Genomic DNA, 19,953 nt, shown 5'->3' on the forward strand with positions numbered 1-19,953 from the left:
TTGAGCCTGGGGGTTGAGATTATGTGGAAAATTACGCTATCGCCGAGTCTAAGCCGTTTGCAAGTCCGCTCTTAGTCCGTGTTGTTTCCGGACGTTTGCCCCGTCTTCAGGTGCGGGAATAACAGGCAAGTCAATGGTCTTCAATTCATTTGCTCAACGTATTTTTCCAAGTCAATTGAAGTTGAATTCTTTACTAATTTTGTTTATTTCATAGATCGTCAGTTCATAGTCCACGATAAGAAGACCCCAGAAAAGTTCGGCCAATCATGGGACTCGCCGGCGGCTAAAGTGGTTGTCAACTTGGTCCACGATGGACTATCTGTTTTGGCCGGCGGCGAGATCGTATATTACCAGTCAATTTACGCGAAAAGGACATATCGTTTCGAGAGTTGATGCATGTCTGAGGCAATGGGAGCAAGGACAATGCAGAGGCAAGCTCGTGATTGAGACATGGCTTATGCTATTGGATCCTCGGCTTGCGGGCTTAAAGTGGAGGGACTTCTGTTATTTGCGACAGATCGACATAACGGACTTTTCGTATGTATCACAGAAGATATACTCGAGTTGAAGTTATTCAGACATGGCCAATTCCTCTCTTCAACCAGATCAACTCAAGTCTCACAATGAACCAACGTCCATCGGTATATCCGTTTCCCCGTATTTCCGACCCCGTGGGGCATTCCCATCTCCGATGATTCCTTATCGTATTACGACCTTACCGTAGCAGGACGAACTGATAAGGCGCGGCCCCCGATGGCGGATCATCAACAATGGATGGCTGCTCACTATCACGCCGTACGCCCACGACACGACCTCGACTCCCGCTTCGTCAACTGGTCGGCCCACAGCCAGAAGATGGGCCCCTTGTCTCTTATCACAAGCCAGACTCAGACATAGAACGCCCGCGTCCAGTGGGGTCATGTTCTCGCACCCGCTTCACGGCGCCGGCCAGTCTGATCTCTCCCGGTCCGGCTCCGGATCTGGCCGTCCTCTGATGGCTACCTCCGGGGCGTCTGTCGGTAATGCTAACGCCCGTGCGCGACCATGTGACACGTGCCGTGTTCGTAAGACGCGGTGTGTAAAGGAGGAGGGTCAGACGAGATGTGTTTTATGTACTTTTCACAACCAGCCTTGTACGTTCCTGCGTGGGCCTACACCTCGTCAGAGAAGACAGAATCGGGAAAAGGAACGTGAGAAGCAGAATGATGCTCGAGATGGAGATGAGAATCAGGGAAACTCTACGACATCGCCTGTCGCGGGCCTTGAGATGGGGGCGTCTCCGTCGAGTCGACATGGTGATGCTGCGTCTACTCCCGCGAGTGTGGAAAGTAACCAGCAGTTCACTCAAATGCAGCAAGTGATGCCCTTTGAGGACAACATGCCTGAACCGTCCCGTCCCAGTATTCTCAGCAATACCCTCGGCCTGGACTTGAAGACGCATGCTGAGTATATCGGACCAACCGACTATCGTGATCCTGTTCTTCTCGACCTCCATCGCCCAAATTTGTTGAACCAGGAGGCTCCGCCGCTGCCTACAACCTCTACATTTGCTAGACGATTGGACTATCAGACTGTCTTCCTCGTTCATCCTGATGAATCTACTGCTTCGGAGAAGATGCGCATTGCAGATTTGGATGCCATCGAAGCGACAGTTCACCCCCTTGGCCGCACGCTGGTCGATCTCTACTTTCGAATTGTTCACCCCAGCTTTCCGATCTTGCATAAAGATGTCTTTATCAGCAAGCATCGTTTATCTCACCGACATTTTGCACCATCTTTACTTGCTGCAGTGTATCTGGTAGCTCTTGATTGGCAACTCTACGACAGTCAGCTTGCAGGACGCGAAGTCGAATCTATCCCGGATCCAGCAGCTCTCGAAGAACTAGCTGAACGAACTATCAACCAGGATATGCGACGGCCCAAGCTTAGTACGCTGGAGGCTGGTTTACTTCTCCTGCAACGAAACCGAAAGATTGTCGAGTCTGGGTCTCACACGCACCCAATGTCGAACCGCATGTTCACGGCTCAGATTGTCGCCATGGCTCAAGATCTGGGTATTCACATCGACTGTAGTTCCTGGTCAATACCCGCATGGGAAGTCGGTCTACGGCGAAGACTCGCTTGGGCTTTGTACATGCAAGATCGCTGGGGAGCATGTGTTCACGGGCGGCCCTTTCTAATCCAGGACAATGACTGGGATGTCAGGCCTTGCACTGCCCCAGATTATCCCGAGCTTGGTCAGATGGATCCTGAAGCGAACCCGGATCATACTTCGCCTATCATTGTCGGATGGGACTTGTTCATTCGTCACATTGAGCTGACACAGATTCTGAGTGATGTCATTCGAACATTCTACAGTGCTGCAGCCACTCGCGTTGGAGGGACATTGGATCAGATGGGCGTCGTCGCTGCTGTTGAACTGGCGAAGCCTCTTGTCTTTCGTCTTCGAGAGTGGCACGCGAATCTACCAGCTCGACTGCAGTTGCAAAACACTCAGCTGAGAGAATTATGTGCCAATGGAGCTCTTCATCTCGCCCACGCAGCTGTCGAAATCGCACTCCATCGTGCCTTGGTCCGAATCACAACACCAGACACTCCCGCATCTCTTTACGAAGTTCTACGATCGACAGCTCGAGCCAAGCTACAGTCAGCGATTGAGTTGCTAGGATCTCTACGTCCCGAGCACACTGCTGCATTCTGGGGAAGCGCTGCAGCGTATCAAGCAGCCGAGATAGGATCTCTGGCCGGTCTACTCTGGGCAACTGCAGACTCATTCGATGAGATGGCGTGGTGTGCATCTCGAGTCGATGAGCTCAGATGGGCATTGAGAGTCCGTGGTGCAGCAGCTCCCTTCGCTAGAGAAGCATTGAGGCTGCTCGAGCGTGATATCGGTGGTCTCGGCATGGTAAAGACTGCCAATGACAGCATCTCATGAACAGTGAGCCCACTTACAAAAGGACCAAGCCACAACGGAATCTGAATCAAGAATGACGCTATGATTTGTGTGGCTCAACTAAAACACGAAGCAAACACGAAAGTTGGTGAGACAACATGTCTATGACATCACCTGTACGACACTCAACGCGACGCGTCCACCACTTTCCAATCTTTCCATTTCTGAACGTCTTTATTCTAGACATCAACAATCTCTCAATTCTTCAATTCTGTCGTCTATAACACCATTGACTATCCAAAATGTCTGATTCAAAGCACGAAGACGTCGAAAAGACCAGCAATGGCGAGGAACAGGCTACAACTGGTGAGAAGCACCAGATTCAGCATGACTCTCCCGATGCGAAGCGCACCAAGAAAGAGGCTGGCCAGACAACTCTTGATGATGTGGTGATCATTTCGGATGATTCCAAGGACAATGACAGCGCTGCGGAAAAGGAAGACGACTCCAAGGCCAAGTCCGACAAGAAGGAGGAAATCAATGGCAAAGAGTCCAAGTCAGATGACAAGAAAGAGTCCAACGGTAAAGACTCTGAGACCAATGGAAAGCAGGAGACAAACGGCAAAGATGCTGTCCAACCGTCTGAGGAACCTGACGTCCCTTCAAGCATCCTCGAAAAGGGCATCATTTACTTCTTCATCCGCGGTCGCGTGAATCTCGAAGACCCCGAGAGCGTTGATGACATCGCCCGTTCCTTCATCATGCTCCGACCCATCGCAAAAGACGCTCGTCTCGGCGACGGTCCCATTGCTGACTCTGGAAACTCTCGCATCCTTGCTCTTCCAAAGAAGACCCTCCCCGAGAGTGGAAAAGAGCGATACATGGTATTCGTCGAAAAGTCTGGCGCCTCATATGATGAGATCAAGAAGGAGTTCTTGTCCGCAGACGAGTATGAAACCAAGACCGCTGGTACACGTCGTACACCACCTGCTAAACCTGTTGGTGAGGGCGTCTATGCTATCACGTCGACTGGTCGTGAGAGTCATTTGGCTTATTTGACGACGTTGCCTGAGAAGCTTGAGGAGGTTCAGAAGGAATTGGGACTGAAGGAGAAGGGAAGCTTCATCATCAGCACCAAGAACCCTCAGTACCCAGGACCTCAAAACACTCAATTGCCTCAGGGACCCGACTTTCCCAAGGAGTAAGTTTCTTCTCCTTTTGTATGAATCAATTGCTAACATGAGTAGAATCATTGATGAGTTCCGCTCTCTGCGCTGGCTTCCCTCCAAGCCATCCCACTTCGACTACCCCAACGCCCAGATCCTTCTCATCGGCGAATCAGATGGTATTGAGAAGGCTGTTGAGCCCCAGAAGAAGGACCAGAAGGACGGAAAGGAGGAGCCCGAGACGGTGCTTGAGCATCTTGAGGATGATGATGTGAAGCGTATGAAGCATCTTGCTGACGACCAGTCTGCAGCTATCTATGCCGACTTGCATGTTCAGGCTAAGGATTATCCCAAGATGCAGACGACATTCTAAGGGAGAAGGTCGGAGCTGAGAGCGGGAGCGAGGCATTGATCATGGTATGGTCATGTACATCGGAAAAGGGCGGCGTGAAATATGCCCATCTATGAAGAAACGAAATAGCAAAGATATTTACAAAGCTCAAGTTCAAAATCACTGTGACATTACTGCGTTGTACTCATATGCCGAGGTTTGTTGGACAGGATGTTATGCTACGGCCTCTATTTATTCCAACACTACCATGTCCTACCCTCGTATGCTCTACAGACCATCGGTCAAGACACTCTTGAAAGAGTCTGGCAACTGCCCATTCCGATATTTCCACAGTCTACTCAGATCTCCCATCCTGGGAACTTCATCTGGCTTCATAATCCTATTCTTGGATCCTTCATCTTCGGTAACGATAAAACCCGGGGGTAGTTCTGCCTTGGTGGTCACTTTCACAGTGCCATCCTTTCTCACCCGAACTCTTCTATGCATGAAAGATAGAAGAAGTTCTGGAAAAGGAGTTTTTATGTCGGAGAGGAAGAGAACGAGGGGCGTTCCTGTGTAGGGAGGTGGTTTGCGTATTGGTTTGAGAGCTTCGTTGGAAGGGGGCTCGATGTAGGGAAGCTCTGAGTCTGAGTCTGGGCTGGAATGCATCTTGCCTTGTTAACTAGCCACTTAGCAAACAAAACAAGTGTTTCTTGATGTTTTGGTGTTGTTTGCTTATATGTTTACAGGCTAGTTGATATCACATGTTGGTGCTTCAGAATACGAGGAGTCTCAACGTCATGACTGCGCCCCCCGCAACGGCAACTCACTTGTAAACGCCATTGAGAGAAGCCCAAATCTATTTTAGCTGAGAGTAGGTACACTTTGTACCTAGCATTCAGATTGGGAGAAATGTTCATCTTCGGCTGCCGAAGACTTGGCAATACAGATAGAAGTTAAAATGGTCTTGGTGGGAGAGTTTCGTTTGTTCTTGGAGGCCGGTTCGATAAATGATGGGAGAGTGGGAAGTTTCCTGGAATTATATACCCCAGACACGGAAAAGGTACAGTATTAAGCAGAAGATAGAACAGAGTGATCTAAAAGAACCAATACTCGGAATAGAGCTAAAGAAGAAAAAGAAGGTCTTCACCAGACCACACGGGGCATTAACCGGACTTCTCATCCTTGGGCCAGGGACTAGCAAAATGTTATATATCCACTGCCAAGAGGACTGATCCTTACTCTTACGGCGTTATCTAAGAAAAGTAGGAAACCTAAACTTGGGATCTCTAATCACAGCAATGAAAAGATTTCGGTAAACCTAGTAGATCTTTAGACCACTTATATATTCTTGGCATCTTTGTCGAATGTCGGTGGTCTTCTTGCCCTTTGAGGGTATGAGTTACAGATTGAGGGTGAGAGCTCTTTCGTATGTTCTGGCCTCATTATCGCCGCTCTGTATATCAGGTCTGCTTTCGTACATGTTGCTTCTACTCCACTCTCCTGCTACGATCTTTTCTCATCACCCAATGCCCGGGTCTACATAAAGGTGATCCCTTCAAAGGCTACATACAGAAACTTGTATGCTACAGAGTACTACCCAATTGCTTGAGAATGGGGTGACTCGCAGACTCTTACATCCTCCTCATGACAAGACACCGTCTTGTTCACTTCGAGCGGTGTACACTGAACACGGAGGAGCATCAGCGCGTTTCTAAGCTTGATATTGATGGCGTTGTAACCAGAGTTTACATTATTTTCCTCGGCGTCGTTTCCGAGAAGACCTTATAGCTTCCACTCACGTCTTCTCCCATGTCTCAGAACGCTCACTCTTGTGCTGATGTCCTGGCATTTCACTACCGTACCGTGTATACATAACGAATCTTTCGTGATGGAGGCCTCCGTTGAGTTATAAAATCGTTTGGCCGCTTTCTCATTTCGTCTGACTTTGAAGGCTTTTTGCGTGTAATGTATATGAGAAGTAGTTAACGAGCAAGAATTAGCACCGACAACACTAATAGCCATCCCTTCCAAAGATCAAGGTCCTTTCATGCTTCAGGGATGGGCGGCGCCGGCTTCAGTCTGCATCACTTCGAGCCATAGGAGCCTCCCGGGTCATGGATATTCCACAAACGCTGGACCAGTGATTTGGCTGCGTGATGGGAGAAGTTTTGTGTTTCTTTGTTCTTGGAAGATCTAAACGGCATGCAAAGAATACCTCCCCACCGTCTTTTCAGTTCTTGCGAGCTTTGTGCGTTAATTCTGCAACTATGACTTTGCCTGTTTGTGTTGATGGTAGCTGTTAAGCATCCATACCAAACTTGCTAGTACACACTAACATTCTTGACGCGTCAATTTTGATGTGCTCCTCCAAACCATCCATCCTCCCTCATCTTCGCGACACAACCACCGGATTCCCTCCGATACGAAAATGGATGTACCTGTCGCAGCCAATATTCTAGGTACCCTCGGGGCTGTGAGTACTTTGCCTGTCCTGCTGAATTGTGTGCTAACGTTGCTAGGTCTGTTGGTCAATCCAGGTTCGTCCTCTCACCCACGTCCAAGACCATCGCTGATACTCAATAGCTGATTCCTCAAATCATCGTAAATTATAGAAGGCACAATGCAACGGGTCTTCAACCGTCAATGATGATGCTCTGGGCATGGGCAGGTGTTCCGCTGGGCGTGTACAACATCGTCAAAGAGTTCAACATCGCCTTACGGATACAGCCTCAGATCTTGACGCTTTTGAGTCTTGTGACTTGGATCCAATGTTACTACTACGAACGAGTACAAACCCTAAGTCCATAAACGTAATGAAGCTAACAAAGTTAGAAATGGAGTGTGTACCGCTCTCTCCTCGTTGTCATCCCAATTGCCGCCGTGATGGGAGGTATCCAGGCCGGTCTCATCATCGCCCTTCGCATCGCCAAAACCCGCTCATTAGAATGGCCTCTCATCCTCATGGCGTCTCTATCCGCAGCCTTACTCGCAGCAGGCGTACTCACCCACTACTGGGACATCTGGAAACACCGAACAGTCCGTGGCATTTCATTTCTGTTCGTCGCCATTGACGCAGCAGGCGATGTGTTCTCACTTGTGTCCGTGTTCTTCCAGCCTGAGCTTGATGTTCTCGGCATTGTCATCTACGCGACAGAGTTTGTTCTGTGGTGTGGTGTTTTTGCTTGTGGTGGGTATTATAACCTTTTGCCCTGGGTCAGAAAGAGGTTTGGGGGTGAGAGTAAGAGGCCTGAAGGGGAAGAGAGCGCAGGGGATGGGGTCATGATGAATGAGAATGTGTCTTCGAGTTCAGTGTTTAGGACTGTCAGTGGGAATGGAGAGGGCGTGAGGGCGAGGAATGCACATCGTGTGTCTCAAGATATTGAGTGAGCATGGTCAGGAAACGATCAATCTCTTCCAGTCCTCGATTTGCTAACATAGAAGTAGTTCATGAGATATATAATCAGAATATTGTAATTTAAAAGATTATCGTCATACAGAGAATTGCACTGCCAGACTCATCACAGGGCAAAGAGAAATCCCTCGCCTTGAGTCGGTTTGGCTTGTGTTGACCAGTTGAGAGTCATGTCTTGCACCTATAACCAAGCTATTATAACCTTAACCATAAGCTTACAACCTGTCAATTGTCTCTCGTGTTTCCTACTGTCAACTCAAAAGTCTGGCGCTCCCAAGATTTGATTCCAGACTCATTCTAGAGCGTCCTGTTTCCGCGACAGGGGCTTGCTTTTAGTGGACCTAGCCCCTTGAAAACGTCACCCTAAGACTATCCCGGCTTTCCACTTCCATCCATTCCATCATGTCTCTTCCCGCGACAACCCAAAACAATCCTCACATCGTCATTCTTAGCAAAACGAGGCCCTAGTGCCATGTTCGAGCTCCAGCTGCAATGCCTTCAAGCTGGTCCTCCTCCAGCCGGCGACTGATGCTGAACAAACGCTTCAGTCGCATGGCCATCGCTGGTCTCTGCACCGTCATCTTTCTCATACTTGTCTTTTGGGGTGCTATCCACGGCAGCTATGGCGTATCTCAGTACTATTCCTTTTCGACGACGAGCTCTTTTCGCCCCGTGTCCGTCAACCCCGAGGGTAAGACAACCCAAGATCTTTGCGCGACGTTCCCCAAGCATTTGCTACAGACGATACAACCTGTCTTGAAAATGGGCCACGCCGACACGAAAGAAAGACTCAATGCTCAATTCGATAGTGTGAGCGCTTGCTTTGGAAAGGACGAGCTGCTGGTCTTCTCGGATCTCGACGAGTCGGTACACGACCACCAAGCGATCGATGTTCTCGCCGATCTACCCGCCATTTATTACCACGATAATCCTGATTTCGTGAACTACATGTGGCAGAAGGAAATGCGGGCAAATGGCACCCTCGACGTGGATATGGAAGCGACAGCGCGCATCCAAGGTTGGAGGATGGACAAGTTCAAATTCCTCCCAATGATCGAGCGCGCATGGAAGATGAAGCCAAACAAAGACTTTTACTTCTTCTTCGAGACAGATACGTAAGTTTCCATACCCGCGCAGTTTGACAAGCCACTAACGGTTACAGCTACGTCTTCTGGGACAACGCTTTCCGCTTCCTCCAAACCTTCGACCCCGATGCGCCGTTATACATGGGCTCACCCTCGCCGGGTACGCACGACGTTAAACAAGACATAAAGACATGGTTCGCAAACGGCGGGCCAGGCTTTGTTCTCAGCCGTGGTGCGATGAGGGCACTCCTCGTCCGTAAGACAACGCCCTACGGGCAGTACGTCGAACCGCCAGCTACGGAAAAGTGGCTTCCCATGCTTCGGGACGATTGCTGCGGTGATAGCGTTACGGGATGGGCGTTGTGGAACGTCAGTGTTCCGCTGAGGGGATACTGGCCACTGTTCAACCCGCATCCTCTGCACAGTATTCCCTTCAGCGACAAGTATTGGTGCCAGCCTGTCATGACGCTACACAAGTCGTCGCCGAAAGACATGGTTGACGTTTGGCGGTGGGAGTTTGCACAACGACAGCTCGGGGTAAGTTGAACACCGGTAAACTTTGTCTAACCTTCTAACTGTCATAGCGCCCGTTGCTTTACTCTGACGTGTGGAAGTTTCACCATCCTGGCGATCGTGAAGTTGCAGAGAATTGGGACAATGGGAAATGGGACTTCACAGTTGCACCGCCTGAAGCAAGAATCGACTCATTCGAAGCGTGCGGCAAGTACTGCAAGGACAGCAGCGATTGTCTACAGTACAATTGGCGAGGCCGCGACGAGAAAAAGTGTGTTACTTCCAAGTCCTTCCGAGTCGGCGAGCCACGACAACCCGAGAAAATCATCGAGCTTGAAGTCAAAGACGACAAGGGCAATGTTATACCACCACCGCCAGATCGCCAAGATCGATGGGTGGATTTCAAGTCAGGATGGCTGACTGATAGGATTGAGCAGTGGAGGTCGAACAGGAATTGTTCAGAAGTGCAATGGGTTGGGCCTAGTACTAAGAGAATCTTCTGATTTGATACCAGGGTCGTTGAATATACTGTTAGCCAGGCGTTGGGGGGGTAAGGGCATCAGAGGTTATAGAACATGCATTCCTAGCTTAGCGATGGTATCTTGTAGGCGAGTCTTTTTGCTAGGTACACTTGTCATCATATCATGAATACAGTACAGCATCTCCAAGCGAGGTATCTAAACGGGCCGTAGAGTGAAATCTCGCCATTCATCGATCGACAAACCCCCACGAACCATTAATCCCGGCTCACATCCGCAGGTCCAGAACACCAACTAAAAAAACTCTGTAGTTCACTTTAGCTCAATGAGCTACAAGGGTGTTTAAATGCAGCGGAGGCTTAAAACGGCTATCGATGGTGATGAAAAAATTGCCTCATTGAAGCTATGCGTGCTAATAAGGCATCATATGACATTTGATTGATTTGCTTGGCTGCGGCTAAAAAGACACAGCGTAGCCAATTCTTGGAGCTTGCAGCTAGTTTTTCAGAACTCAATTGCTCATTGCAACCTCGTGATATCTTCGCCACAAGAGCAAAATGGGAACAGAAAGTGAAGTAAATGCCGCGCAGGCGCCGGTGGGAACGAGAGATGAAGCCATCGCCATTGTAGGCGAGGAGCAGCACTCGATTGATCCCATTGTCGCGGCGCGCGCAGTTCGAAAAATTGATTTGTTTCTCATTCCCGCCATGATCATAGGCTGTACGTTCCACTTCGTCCTTCTCAGCTCCTCTAACATGTATAGATGGCCTCGTATACTACGACAAAGCCATTCTCGGTTCAGCAGTTCTCTTCGGCATGACGACGGATTTACACCTCACCATCGTTGATGCAACGACTACACCACCAACAGTCGATACCCGTCGATTAAGCTGGGCGACGTCCCTGTTCTACTTTGGAATGCTGGCGGGTTTGTATCCCATGACATTTGCTCTTCAGAGGTTCAACATCGGTCGTGTTCTCGGCGGCGTGGTCGTTGTGTGGGCTGCTATCTGCATGCTCACTGCTGCGGTGACGTCCTACCAGGGCTTATACGTGCAGCGATTCTTCCTTGGTTTCGTGGAGAGTATCATCCCCACTGGGTTCATGTGTATTGTCTCGGGGTACTATACGCAATCTGAGCAGTCGCTGCGACAGAGTTGGTGGTTCTCGTCGACGGGACTGTTCACCATTATTGGTGGAGCGATGAACTATGGCTTTGCGCAGATTACTGGTGGTGGGTTGAAGAGATGGCAGTACATCTATCTCCTCGCTGGATCTCTCACCTTTCTTTTTGGACTGTTCTGCTTCATCATGCCGAATTCGCCTGTGTCAGCTTGGTTCCTCACTTCTGAAGAACGTTTCGCTGCTGTTGAGCGCTTGAGACACGGACAAACTGGTGTGCGCTGCACCAAGTTCAAAAGCTCGCAACTGAAAGAAGCCGTCCTCGACGTCAAGATCTGGCTCGTCGCACTTATGATGGCATCAGCATACACCGTCAATGGCGCCGTAAGCGGTTTCGGACCCCTCATCGTCTCAACCTTCGGCTGGAGCACCCTCCACTCCATCCTGTTCCAATTCCCCCTCGGCGGACTGTGCTTCATCGTGATCCTCCTCACAGGTTGGCTAGGCTCCAAGTTCACCAACATCCGCATCTTCATGCTCATCTTTACATGTCTCCCCGTCATCGCAGGCTGCGCCATCATCTGGAAGAGCGAGTGGAGTTACCGCGCTGCTGCGCCGGTGGTGGGATACTCGATTACAGGATTCTTTGGGGGGACGGTGAGTCTGATAATCACTATTGGAATGTCTAATGTTGCGGGCCATACGAAGAAGAGTTTTATGGCTGCTACGATATTTGTGGCGTATTGTGTGGGAAATATTGTTGGACCGCAGCTTGTTTGGAGTCAGACGAAGAAGGATCACTATCCTGCTCTTTGGCTGGGGCTGATTATCTGGTAAGTCTTGTTGGCATTGTTTTTGGTTAGTTACTGACTGTTTTAGTTACATCATTTGTATTTGTGCGTCGACTACGCTGTACTTTGTTCTGAAGAATGAGAACAAGAGGAGAGATGCTCTGGGGCTGGGAGATGAGAGTGAGAGAGCGAAGTTGGCGTTCCAGGACTTGACTGATAAGGAGAACCCTTACTTTCGTTACGTTTACTGATAGAATGTGGCATCAATAGACAGGGATAGAGAAAAGTTGCGGAGGGTCTAGATGGACAGCAATACACGACAGGAGTTGTTCAGATAAGCAGTCTTGAACAAACACCTAGCGACATGCAGCAGTGAACATTGAACAGTCTGTCCATAAATCATGGCATATCATTAACTACCGACAAGGTACGGAGTATCTCATAAACAATCTAATTCCCTCCCCTTCTTTCGGGGGGTCTCATCATTCCTGATCTCAACAGTCGACTCTTAAGCGTACATACCACAGACGACAACCTTTGTCTTTTTGAGCTTACCCTCTACAGCTTCGAGGGGGTCTCATTGTGGTTCTTGATCTCCACAATCAACTTTCCAGTGTTGATGCCCTTGTACAGGTCCACAAGAGCCTGCTCAGCAACCTTGAGACCACCACGAACAACAGTCTCGGTCTTCTTGAGCTTACCCTCAGCGATCCACTGAGCCAGCTCAGCACGGGCCGCGGGGAAGTCCTTGACGTGGTCGAGGACGATGAAGCCCTGCATTCGGATGCGCATGGTGACGATCTGGGAGAATGCTCGGGGGCCCTGGGGCTTGGCGGCGTTGTACTGGCTGACGAGACCGCACTCGATGAAGCGGGCGTGTTCCTTTGCTCGCATGAGACACATGTCGAGGATATCGCCACCGACTAAAATATGTTAGTTCTGTCATGCTTGAAGATTGAAGGTGAGACTGACCATTGTCGTAGTAGACATCGATATAGTCCTTTGTCGCCTCGGCGAACTTTTCCTTGAAATCGTCCGCCTTGTAGTTCAGCGCAACATCGAAGCCCAACTCCTCAGTGAGCCACTTGCACTTATCATCACCACCCGCAATACCCACGACCCTCGCACCCTTGAGCTTAGCGATCTGGCCCGCCACACTTCCGGTAGCACCAGCAGCACCCGACACGACGACGAGCTCACCGGGCTTGGGGTCAGCGATCTTGGACATTCCAACCCAAGCAGTCAAGCTGGTCATTCCAAGAGCAGAAAGCATGTCCTTCGGGTCCTGGAGACCGGGGTACAAAGACGCAGGCTCGAAACGACCTTCGGGGAGAATGGCGAATTCAGTCCAGCCTGTTAGGGCGGAGACGATGTCGCCCTCCTTGGCCTGCTTGCTCTTGGAGGCGAGGACGCGGCATGCGCATGAACCACGCATGGTTTGGCCGATCTGAACGGGAGGGAGGTAAGATCGCATGTCTGGGGCTGTTAGTGGCGGGGAGAGGTTACTGAGAAGGGGGAGGTATACCTCGGAGCCAGCCTCGCATGGCGGGGTCGAGGGACAGGTAGAGGGTCTCAACTAGGATTTGACCATCTTGGAGATCAGCTGGTGTGGGAGCTGGAGATGTCTTTTGGGTAAAGGTCTGGCCGGGGATGATGTCTGTGGTGGGACGTTCGGCGAGCACGATGGAGAGGTTATCACGGGCCATTGTGAAACAGTTGTGATGGTGTTGTTTCGTTGGTGTAGGTAGGGTTGGTTTGTGCAAGGTAGTGTTGGTGTTGATGTTGGTGTAAGGTGTTGTGCTGCGGAATGTTGAGCAGCAGGTTTGTGTCTCTCGATCTAAAGTAGTGTAAGACAAGTTATGAGACAGTCGGTCTTTCCAGTATTTATACAAGTGTATCTTTTTTTTCACGATGATAAACACAGAGCGTATCACACTTCTTTTCGTCCTCTGAATAAGTAAACAAAAAAAGAATCTAGTTAGTTAGTAGTTCGGATCAGTCTCAACAATCCGGGGACTCAGGCCTTTTAGTACCTCACTTTTTCACTCACGGACGGTCCTTTGGGTAAACAGCTAACTAGCACATTCTCTAGTGCGGCATGTCTTGTCTCTCTGGGGTTGTTATCTCCGTGAGGTTTAGAGCGGTGTCTGGGTCAGCTCTCCCACTGCTAACTGAGAAAAAAGCGCTAGGGCGCGGGACGCTATTCCCATGAGGACATATCCCCGTCAAGTGTAAACTGTTCGGCACCGGCGCCCTCGGGGATCGACCGGCGGTGGGGAACGCACCGGCCGCCAGAAAGAAAAAAGCTGGGGAGGATGTGATTCAGCTCTGTCCATGTTGAGAAAACGTGTCCGGTCGTAAGCAGCAGTGCAGTGCCGAGGTTCGGACGCTTCGCCTTAGGGGGTAATTGGGGCCTTGATTGAAACTCAGCTTTCATGCTGGGCGTCCAATGGTGCGTCACTATGGCATTTTGCAGTTTTTTGGCTCTCCCAATTCCGTCTCTTGTTTTGTTCAGTCTTGGTAATCCCTCCGACGGACAGACTCAAACCCTCGGTATCCGTCGGTGCCGTATTTGAAACTGCGTCCGGAGGATTCGTAATACTGGACGTGTATGTACCTCATGTGATTGGAATTCGAAGATACCGGTAGAGATGACGTTTGTTTAAGACGCAAGCCTCGGGACCCCGCTGGACGTACGTTTGGCCGAAAGGCTATAACGATGGAGATCTTTTGAGACGGTAATGTTAAACGCTTCGCTTCGCTCCCGGACCCGATCTCTCGGCCGAAGTGACATGGATTGTCATCGCCAATCAATGAGCAGACTCGGCAGTTGAGGGGACTATAATGCAGGTAATATCATAGCCAAGTCACGGCTGTGTATGTGTGGGTGGTTGTAAGCACTCTCTTCCTCCTTCTTGGGTCATCTTAAGAGTCGACACGGTCTTGCTTCGTCTTGTAGCATCCGGGATAGTTCAATGTCAAGTTATTCTCCGATCTGATCTGCATTAAACGAGAGGCACATTCATGCATGATGTCATTCCGTTCATCTTGAACATTACTCAAATGTCTTGATAGCCCAATGTGTTCTTCCAGCAATACACGGTCAGAACTGAGGTCCGACGCCATTGTAAGTTGTCTCCGAACATGCTCAATTGAAGTGGCCAGAGTAAACGGATTTCAAAGCCTCCAAGTCCGCCTCAGCATTGAACTCTCAACCACTCTCAGGCTTTAATTGCCGTTTATGGACACACGGCGTCTGAGGTTGCATTGCGTCCGCTCTGCAGCCGAGAGCGACACCTTGAGCCCACTCTTCTCCCCTCGAAGTCCCGGTCACTTTTTTTAATACCTCTACAGAACTCTAAAATGTGATCGGACATATACCCATTGTCAGGGCTTTGAAGCGGTCATGAAAACTCACCGTTCTGGTATCATGATGAGGCTGGCGTCTATGAGCTGGTTGAAGCCGACTCCGCTGAAGTGTCTTGAAGACTTATGCATCCGTAAAATCGTGACGTTAGCTCACAAGGGGAGGCAATAAAACTAACCACTTCTTTTCTATATGTGAAAAAGACTCGGGTAAGTTTAGGTAAAATTAGGATAATCTACAAAGTCTTTAGGCCAGTTTATTTTGGCACCTGATTCAATTCTGTGGAGGTAGTCCTCATGTCTAATATGTACTTGAAGAAGAAACTATGCTCCCATCTCACATCATCATTCAGTAACATGTTCTTTCAGTGCTCGGGCATCTCATCAACAAGCTCCCGGTCAAAGCAGCCAGCCGCCCAACCTACACTTGCTGCCAAACACTCCAGCACATGAACGCGCCACATAATTCTGATACACAACTCTCGCCAGCTCAACACCTAGGCTTACACTACCAGCTTAAAAGTTGGAGCTGGCCTTGTACTGAGCCCCAGCAGTAACGCCAACATTCTTAACGACAACACTCTTTCCAGTACTGCTGGTAACCTTGACATCAACAGAAGTCTTGCCAAAGCCAGCAGGGTTCTCGAAGAAGTTGTAGTCCTTGCGCTCAGTGCTCTTCCAGGTGCTACCGCCGTCAGTGGAGACCTGCACGCTCTTGACGGGCTCGTTGGCGTTGACGACCTGGATGGAGAACCAGTTGGCGGAAGTGCCCTCCTTGTTGTGAAGCACGAGGGGGGTGGTGATGCCACACTCGACGAACTTGTACGAGGTCTTGACGATGCCGTCTGTGCCGCCGACGGCTTTGAAGGCGTCGGGGAAGAGATCGAGATGGCCGGGGTCACATTCGGGGCACTTGTCGACGATCTGATGGAGTCAGCTTAGTACTTCTTGTTAGTGTGGAGGACTTACCATGGCCTTGATGGTGCCTGAAGGGCCGGTGACTTCGATACAGGCACCGCAGTTGGCGGCGTTGTCCCACTTCTGGCCAGAGAAGGCAGTTCCGAGGATACCAGAGGGGAGGGTGTAGGTTGAGAACATGCAGTTTCCACCAGCGAGGTTGCCACCGTAGAAGGTAGAAGATCCAGAGACGGAGGCACCGTTGCCGATAGGTGTAAACTTGGAGCCGGAGCCGGAGCCGGAGCCGGAGCCGGTACTAGGAGTAGATGTCTTGATGGTGCTGGGCTTGGTGGTGCTGGGCTTGGTAGTCTTGGGCTTAGAGGCCTTGGGCTTAGAGACCTTCTTCGGCTTGGTAGTCTTGGGCTTAGAGGCCTTGGGCTTAGAGACCTTCTTCGGCTTGGTAGTCTTGGACTTGGTGGTCTTAGGCTTAGAAGCAGCAGTCTTGACCTCGACGGGAGAAGACTTCTGGCTAACAACCTGAGGGGCCTGGGAGATGACAGGCTCGGGAACAGGGTACTGAGTGTGGACGGGCTCAACCGCAGAAGAGTGCGAGTGTCGGACCTTGCAGGCTCGGCCCATGACAGCGGGAGCTGCGAGAAGAATGGGGAGGAAGAACTTCATCGTGATTGATAGAAATAAGTTTCAGATGTTGAATGGATGCCAAGTGATTGTCTTGGGACTTGCCAAGAACTGAGATTTGGTACAAAAAGAGTGAATTTACTTGAAATGAATGAATGAGCGAACTGAACCGGAACCGTCGAGATTCGGTGTCAAGAAATGAGTGACTGAATGAGAGAAAGTGTCAAAAGTAACAACTCTAGATCGAAGAGCGAGAACGAGCTTATTATCTAGCAATCTACTACGTACAATTAAACCAACCGGATCCCCGGCACATCATCCAATCTCACTCCTGCAGCATGAAATGAACGCCTCTGGTGACAACAGACAAACAGGTCTAGAAGCCTCCTTCGGTAGGGCTGACACACGCTTCCACGATCCCTCTAATTTCGCAGCCGGGGGTACTTACAGGGGTGACCACGCCAACGGCCGGGGCGCGACATGATGGAAAACGGTCGAGCCAAACTCGATTGGTGCGAGGGGCCGTTTGGAATGGCCCGATCGAACCGAGAGGATCGAGTGTTGGTTAGATTGTGGTGGTGATGGTGGTGGGTGTATCGACAGATTAGAGTTTCACGCGGTGGTGGGAGACGGAGAAATTCAACGGAAGAATTGTTCGAGAGTTGGTATGAGCTGTTATTGGATCATTTGTGAGAGTTAGTCTGTGTGTCTGAGATGGGAGATCGTAGAGTTACATCGTAATCGGGATCCGGTTGATTGATTGACGCTACCAATTCTGAAACTCATCGGCACTTGTTTCTGCTCTAGACGAAAGGCTCTCAAGACTTTAACTAATTGATGAAAAGTACATATAGAATATCACAGAATATTACTACTGAACTCTTTTTCGATGTTATGTTCTTTATTCAGTGCCTTGAGCCCTTCTGGCACCTCGAGAAGTGGAAAGGTTTAGTGAATGGGTGGGTAAAACGTGGAGTGTAACAGAAGTCGTTGAAACGCCAAGACTGAAACTGTTTCTGCTGGGATGTCAGTTTGTTTACGGATACGCTGCAATTCATCTGTTATGGAGAGAAATCCTCTCTTCTTTCAATTGAAGTCTCGTCTATCTCACCAGTCATGACCGCCACTATGATGAACCGCGTGACAGAGTGAATCGAGAATCTTGCCTGTGTTGAAGTCGCCTACCCTGAACCAGCTTGCGCTTCATCAGTCGACATCACTTGAAAGACTCCCGAACACATTCAGATCAGAATGAGACTGCTAAAAGTCGATTGATTCATGTTCCATCGCTCAAAGAGCTATTTTTAGTGTGCTTTTCCTCGGTTGTATCGATGAAGCCTTCGTGGAAGATCCACCCGCTTGCGAAATCGCTGTCTCTGCTATGTGCAGAATGAGATCACCTTCACATCGTTGTTTTGAAGCTATCGCATGCCCTGGAAACCTTGTCCTCTTGCCTTGTCAGCAGAGCTGAAGGCCCATATCATAGTTCAAATGACCATCCGCATGAGATAAGCAAAGTTCAGACTCGATTCTGATGCGCTCTAGTCACATCGCAGATGAACTGGTGGTGAACCAAGCTCGGCAAGGAAGTGACGTGTCCGCGTATTAGAATTATCTCACAACGTAACAATTATACGCCGCAGAATGAAGCAGTCTATCATCTTGAAGCTGCAGGATGTGAGTGTAGTGGATACGAGAAAATATCACTTACACACACAAGATGAAAATGCCTGTGGATAGCAACAAACACAGAGGTCTCCCCATCTTGTTCCGTTTGCTTGCTCATCCAGTGAGGCATTGTTCATGCCGTGCACACGTATGTAAGCCTTTCTGGCTCGCATCATTGACATCACTGAACGAACTCCAACCAGCCCAATGGGCCTTTTATTCCCGACTGTGAACTAAGCATCGAATCGCGCTCCTACAGGTGCGGGTAGGGCCCAGGTTATTACGGGGGATGCTCTGGTCGATCTCCAGAGAAAACGTACCATGCTGATTCAGGATTTGTTCTAGTGATGGTGAGGTAAAATGGTATACTGTTGGCTCGGGTATGAGAGTACCAAGACTCTCGGCTCAGTACTAAGAAATATTCTCTGCATGATCTCAGTCGTCAAAGGCTGTTCCCGCTGAACTTTAAGTTCAGGAGTGTCGTGAACCTTGACCGAGATCTTCAGATCATTACCGTTCTCGTCTGCACTATCAATTTACCCGTCTTGGGCTGAACACCCGACTTGGCAAATGGGCTTGTTCAAATGACAATTCCATTGTCTTCCCGTAAAACCTGCTTCGGCCTAATGAATGGTTCGCATCGGATCATTTTGGCGAACTACAAGACTTCCCGTATCGTATCAAGGCTTCTAATGACTTTTCAAGAAAGAACACTAGCTGGGAGATCAATTAGCATAAGATGGCAAACGTCTGAAGCTTTTCTTGCTCCCTCTCGTCTCTGTTTATCGTATTCCCTGGGCCCTCAATTACCCCGAATAATTTGGGGGAATTTGGGGAAGAATTCGGGGAATGGAGACAAACTTTCGGCCCTTTCCCCACACGCCGCCGCTGATGACATAGCCAAACGGTTCCAAGATATCGACTTCAACGACAATTTCCCGCCTTTTCGACACCCAAAGCCCCAGAGGCTTTGAATTTAGGCAAAATAGAGATAAACATGATTTAGTCAGTGATTACGATCCATCTCCAAGAATGCAACCGGTATCTGTGAGGCAGTGGAGCCGCAACACGGCCTCGAAATCAGGCACACACAAACACAACGATGATCATCGCTCTGCTATACCTCCAACTGAATAGCATGCGCTCCAATCATATTCAGCCAAGACTTCTAGAGTCTTTCGAGAAATCGTATTTCGTATGTCAACTCTGCACTGTTATGGCGCTGTTGCAGTACCCCGGTGTGACATCCTGACAGGGTCCCCCATGTCGATTTGTCTATGATATCATTTCTTGGAACGTCTGTTCGCGGAGCCGCTCATGTGTTCGCTGAGGTATCGAGTCTTGGACTCGCGTAGTATTGTAAGTGAATGAAACACTGTCTGTAATGCACAATGCGTGACCGAGGAGAAGAAGTGGAAAGGAAACTCAGGACGACCCTAAATGACAAAAAGATTTAGGTAAGTTAGCGTCAATTTAGGATATCTTTAGGTAAATTTAGGATACCTTTTGCTAAGTTTATTTTATCACCTTATTATAGGTCTGGTGTTTTCTTCCTCCCTAAGGCCAAGCCAAGCCCACCAACGCCATC

General features: G+C 49.5%; 8 protein-coding genes; 5 read left to right on the forward strand and 3 right to left on the reverse strand.

Moving 5' to 3' along the window:
* Window positions 1-919: 919 nt before the first annotated feature.
* Window positions 920-2,935, forward strand: FFUJ_08283 (related transcriptional activator; the record flags this gene model as incomplete). Its single annotated transcript, XM_023581034.1, has 1 exon — window positions 920-2,935. One exon carries the CDS (start codon window positions 920-922, stop codon window positions 2,933-2,935), a length of 2,016 nt encoding a protein of 671 aa, XP_023433704.1.
* A 260-nt stretch (window positions 2,936-3,195) lies between these two features.
* On the forward strand, window positions 3,196-4,432 carry FFUJ_08282 (uncharacterized protein; the record flags this gene model as incomplete). XM_023581035.1 has 2 exons in its annotated part: window positions 3,196-4,094; window positions 4,141-4,432. The coding sequence occupies 2 exons, from the start codon at window positions 3,196-3,198 to the stop codon at window positions 4,430-4,432; spliced, it is 1,191 nt and encodes a 396-aa protein (XP_023433705.1).
* Window positions 4,433-4,678: 246 nt separating this feature from the next.
* On the reverse strand, window positions 4,679-5,059 carry FFUJ_08281 (uncharacterized protein; the record flags this gene model as incomplete). The annotated part of the gene is made up of 1 exon (XM_023581036.1): window positions 4,679-5,059. One exon carries the CDS (start codon window positions 5,057-5,059, stop codon window positions 4,679-4,681), a length of 381 nt encoding a protein of 126 aa, XP_023433706.1.
* A 1,762-nt stretch (window positions 5,060-6,821) lies between these two features.
* Window positions 6,822-7,780, forward strand: FFUJ_08280 (related to integral membrane protein; the record flags this gene model as incomplete). XM_023581037.1 has 4 exons in its annotated part: window positions 6,822-6,866; window positions 6,913-6,930; window positions 6,977-7,180; window positions 7,226-7,780. 4 exons carry the CDS (start codon window positions 6,822-6,824, stop codon window positions 7,778-7,780), a joined length of 822 nt encoding a protein of 273 aa, XP_023433707.1.
* A 517-nt stretch (window positions 7,781-8,297) lies between these two features.
* On the forward strand, window positions 8,298-9,906 carry FFUJ_08279 (uncharacterized protein; the record flags this gene model as incomplete). XM_023581038.1 has 3 exons in its annotated part: window positions 8,298-8,920; window positions 8,968-9,427; window positions 9,475-9,906. The coding sequence occupies 3 exons, from the start codon at window positions 8,298-8,300 to the stop codon at window positions 9,904-9,906; spliced, it is 1,515 nt and encodes a 504-aa protein (XP_023433708.1).
* A 533-nt stretch (window positions 9,907-10,439) lies between these two features.
* Window positions 10,440-12,046, forward strand: FFUJ_08278 (related to allantoate transport protein; the record flags this gene model as incomplete). XM_023581040.1 has 3 exons in its annotated part: window positions 10,440-10,602; window positions 10,646-11,837; window positions 11,884-12,046. 3 exons carry the CDS (start codon window positions 10,440-10,442, stop codon window positions 12,044-12,046), a joined length of 1,518 nt encoding a protein of 505 aa, XP_023433709.1.
* A 307-nt stretch (window positions 12,047-12,353) lies between these two features.
* FFUJ_08277 (probable endo-polygalacturonase 6) lies at window positions 12,354-13,501 on the reverse strand (the record flags this gene model as incomplete). XM_023581041.1 has 3 exons in its annotated part: window positions 12,354-12,718; window positions 12,768-13,271; window positions 13,321-13,501. 3 exons carry the CDS (start codon window positions 13,499-13,501, stop codon window positions 12,354-12,356), a joined length of 1,050 nt encoding a protein of 349 aa, XP_023433710.1.
* A 2,176-nt stretch (window positions 13,502-15,677) lies between these two features.
* FFUJ_08276 (uncharacterized protein) lies at window positions 15,678-16,739 on the reverse strand (the record flags this gene model as incomplete). XM_023581042.1 has 2 exons in its annotated part: window positions 15,678-16,085; window positions 16,131-16,739. The coding sequence occupies 2 exons, from the start codon at window positions 16,737-16,739 to the stop codon at window positions 15,678-15,680; spliced, it is 1,017 nt and encodes a 338-aa protein (XP_023433711.1).
* Between the last annotated feature and the right edge of the window lie 3,214 nt (window positions 16,740-19,953).

The sequence above is a fragment of the Fusarium fujikuroi genome, chromosome FFUJ_chr07 (assembly GCF_900079805.1).
Source record: "Fusarium fujikuroi IMI 58289 draft genome, chromosome FFUJ_chr07".
In the NCBI taxonomy this organism is placed as follows: Eukaryota; Fungi; Ascomycota; class Sordariomycetes; order Hypocreales; family Nectriaceae; genus Fusarium; species Fusarium fujikuroi.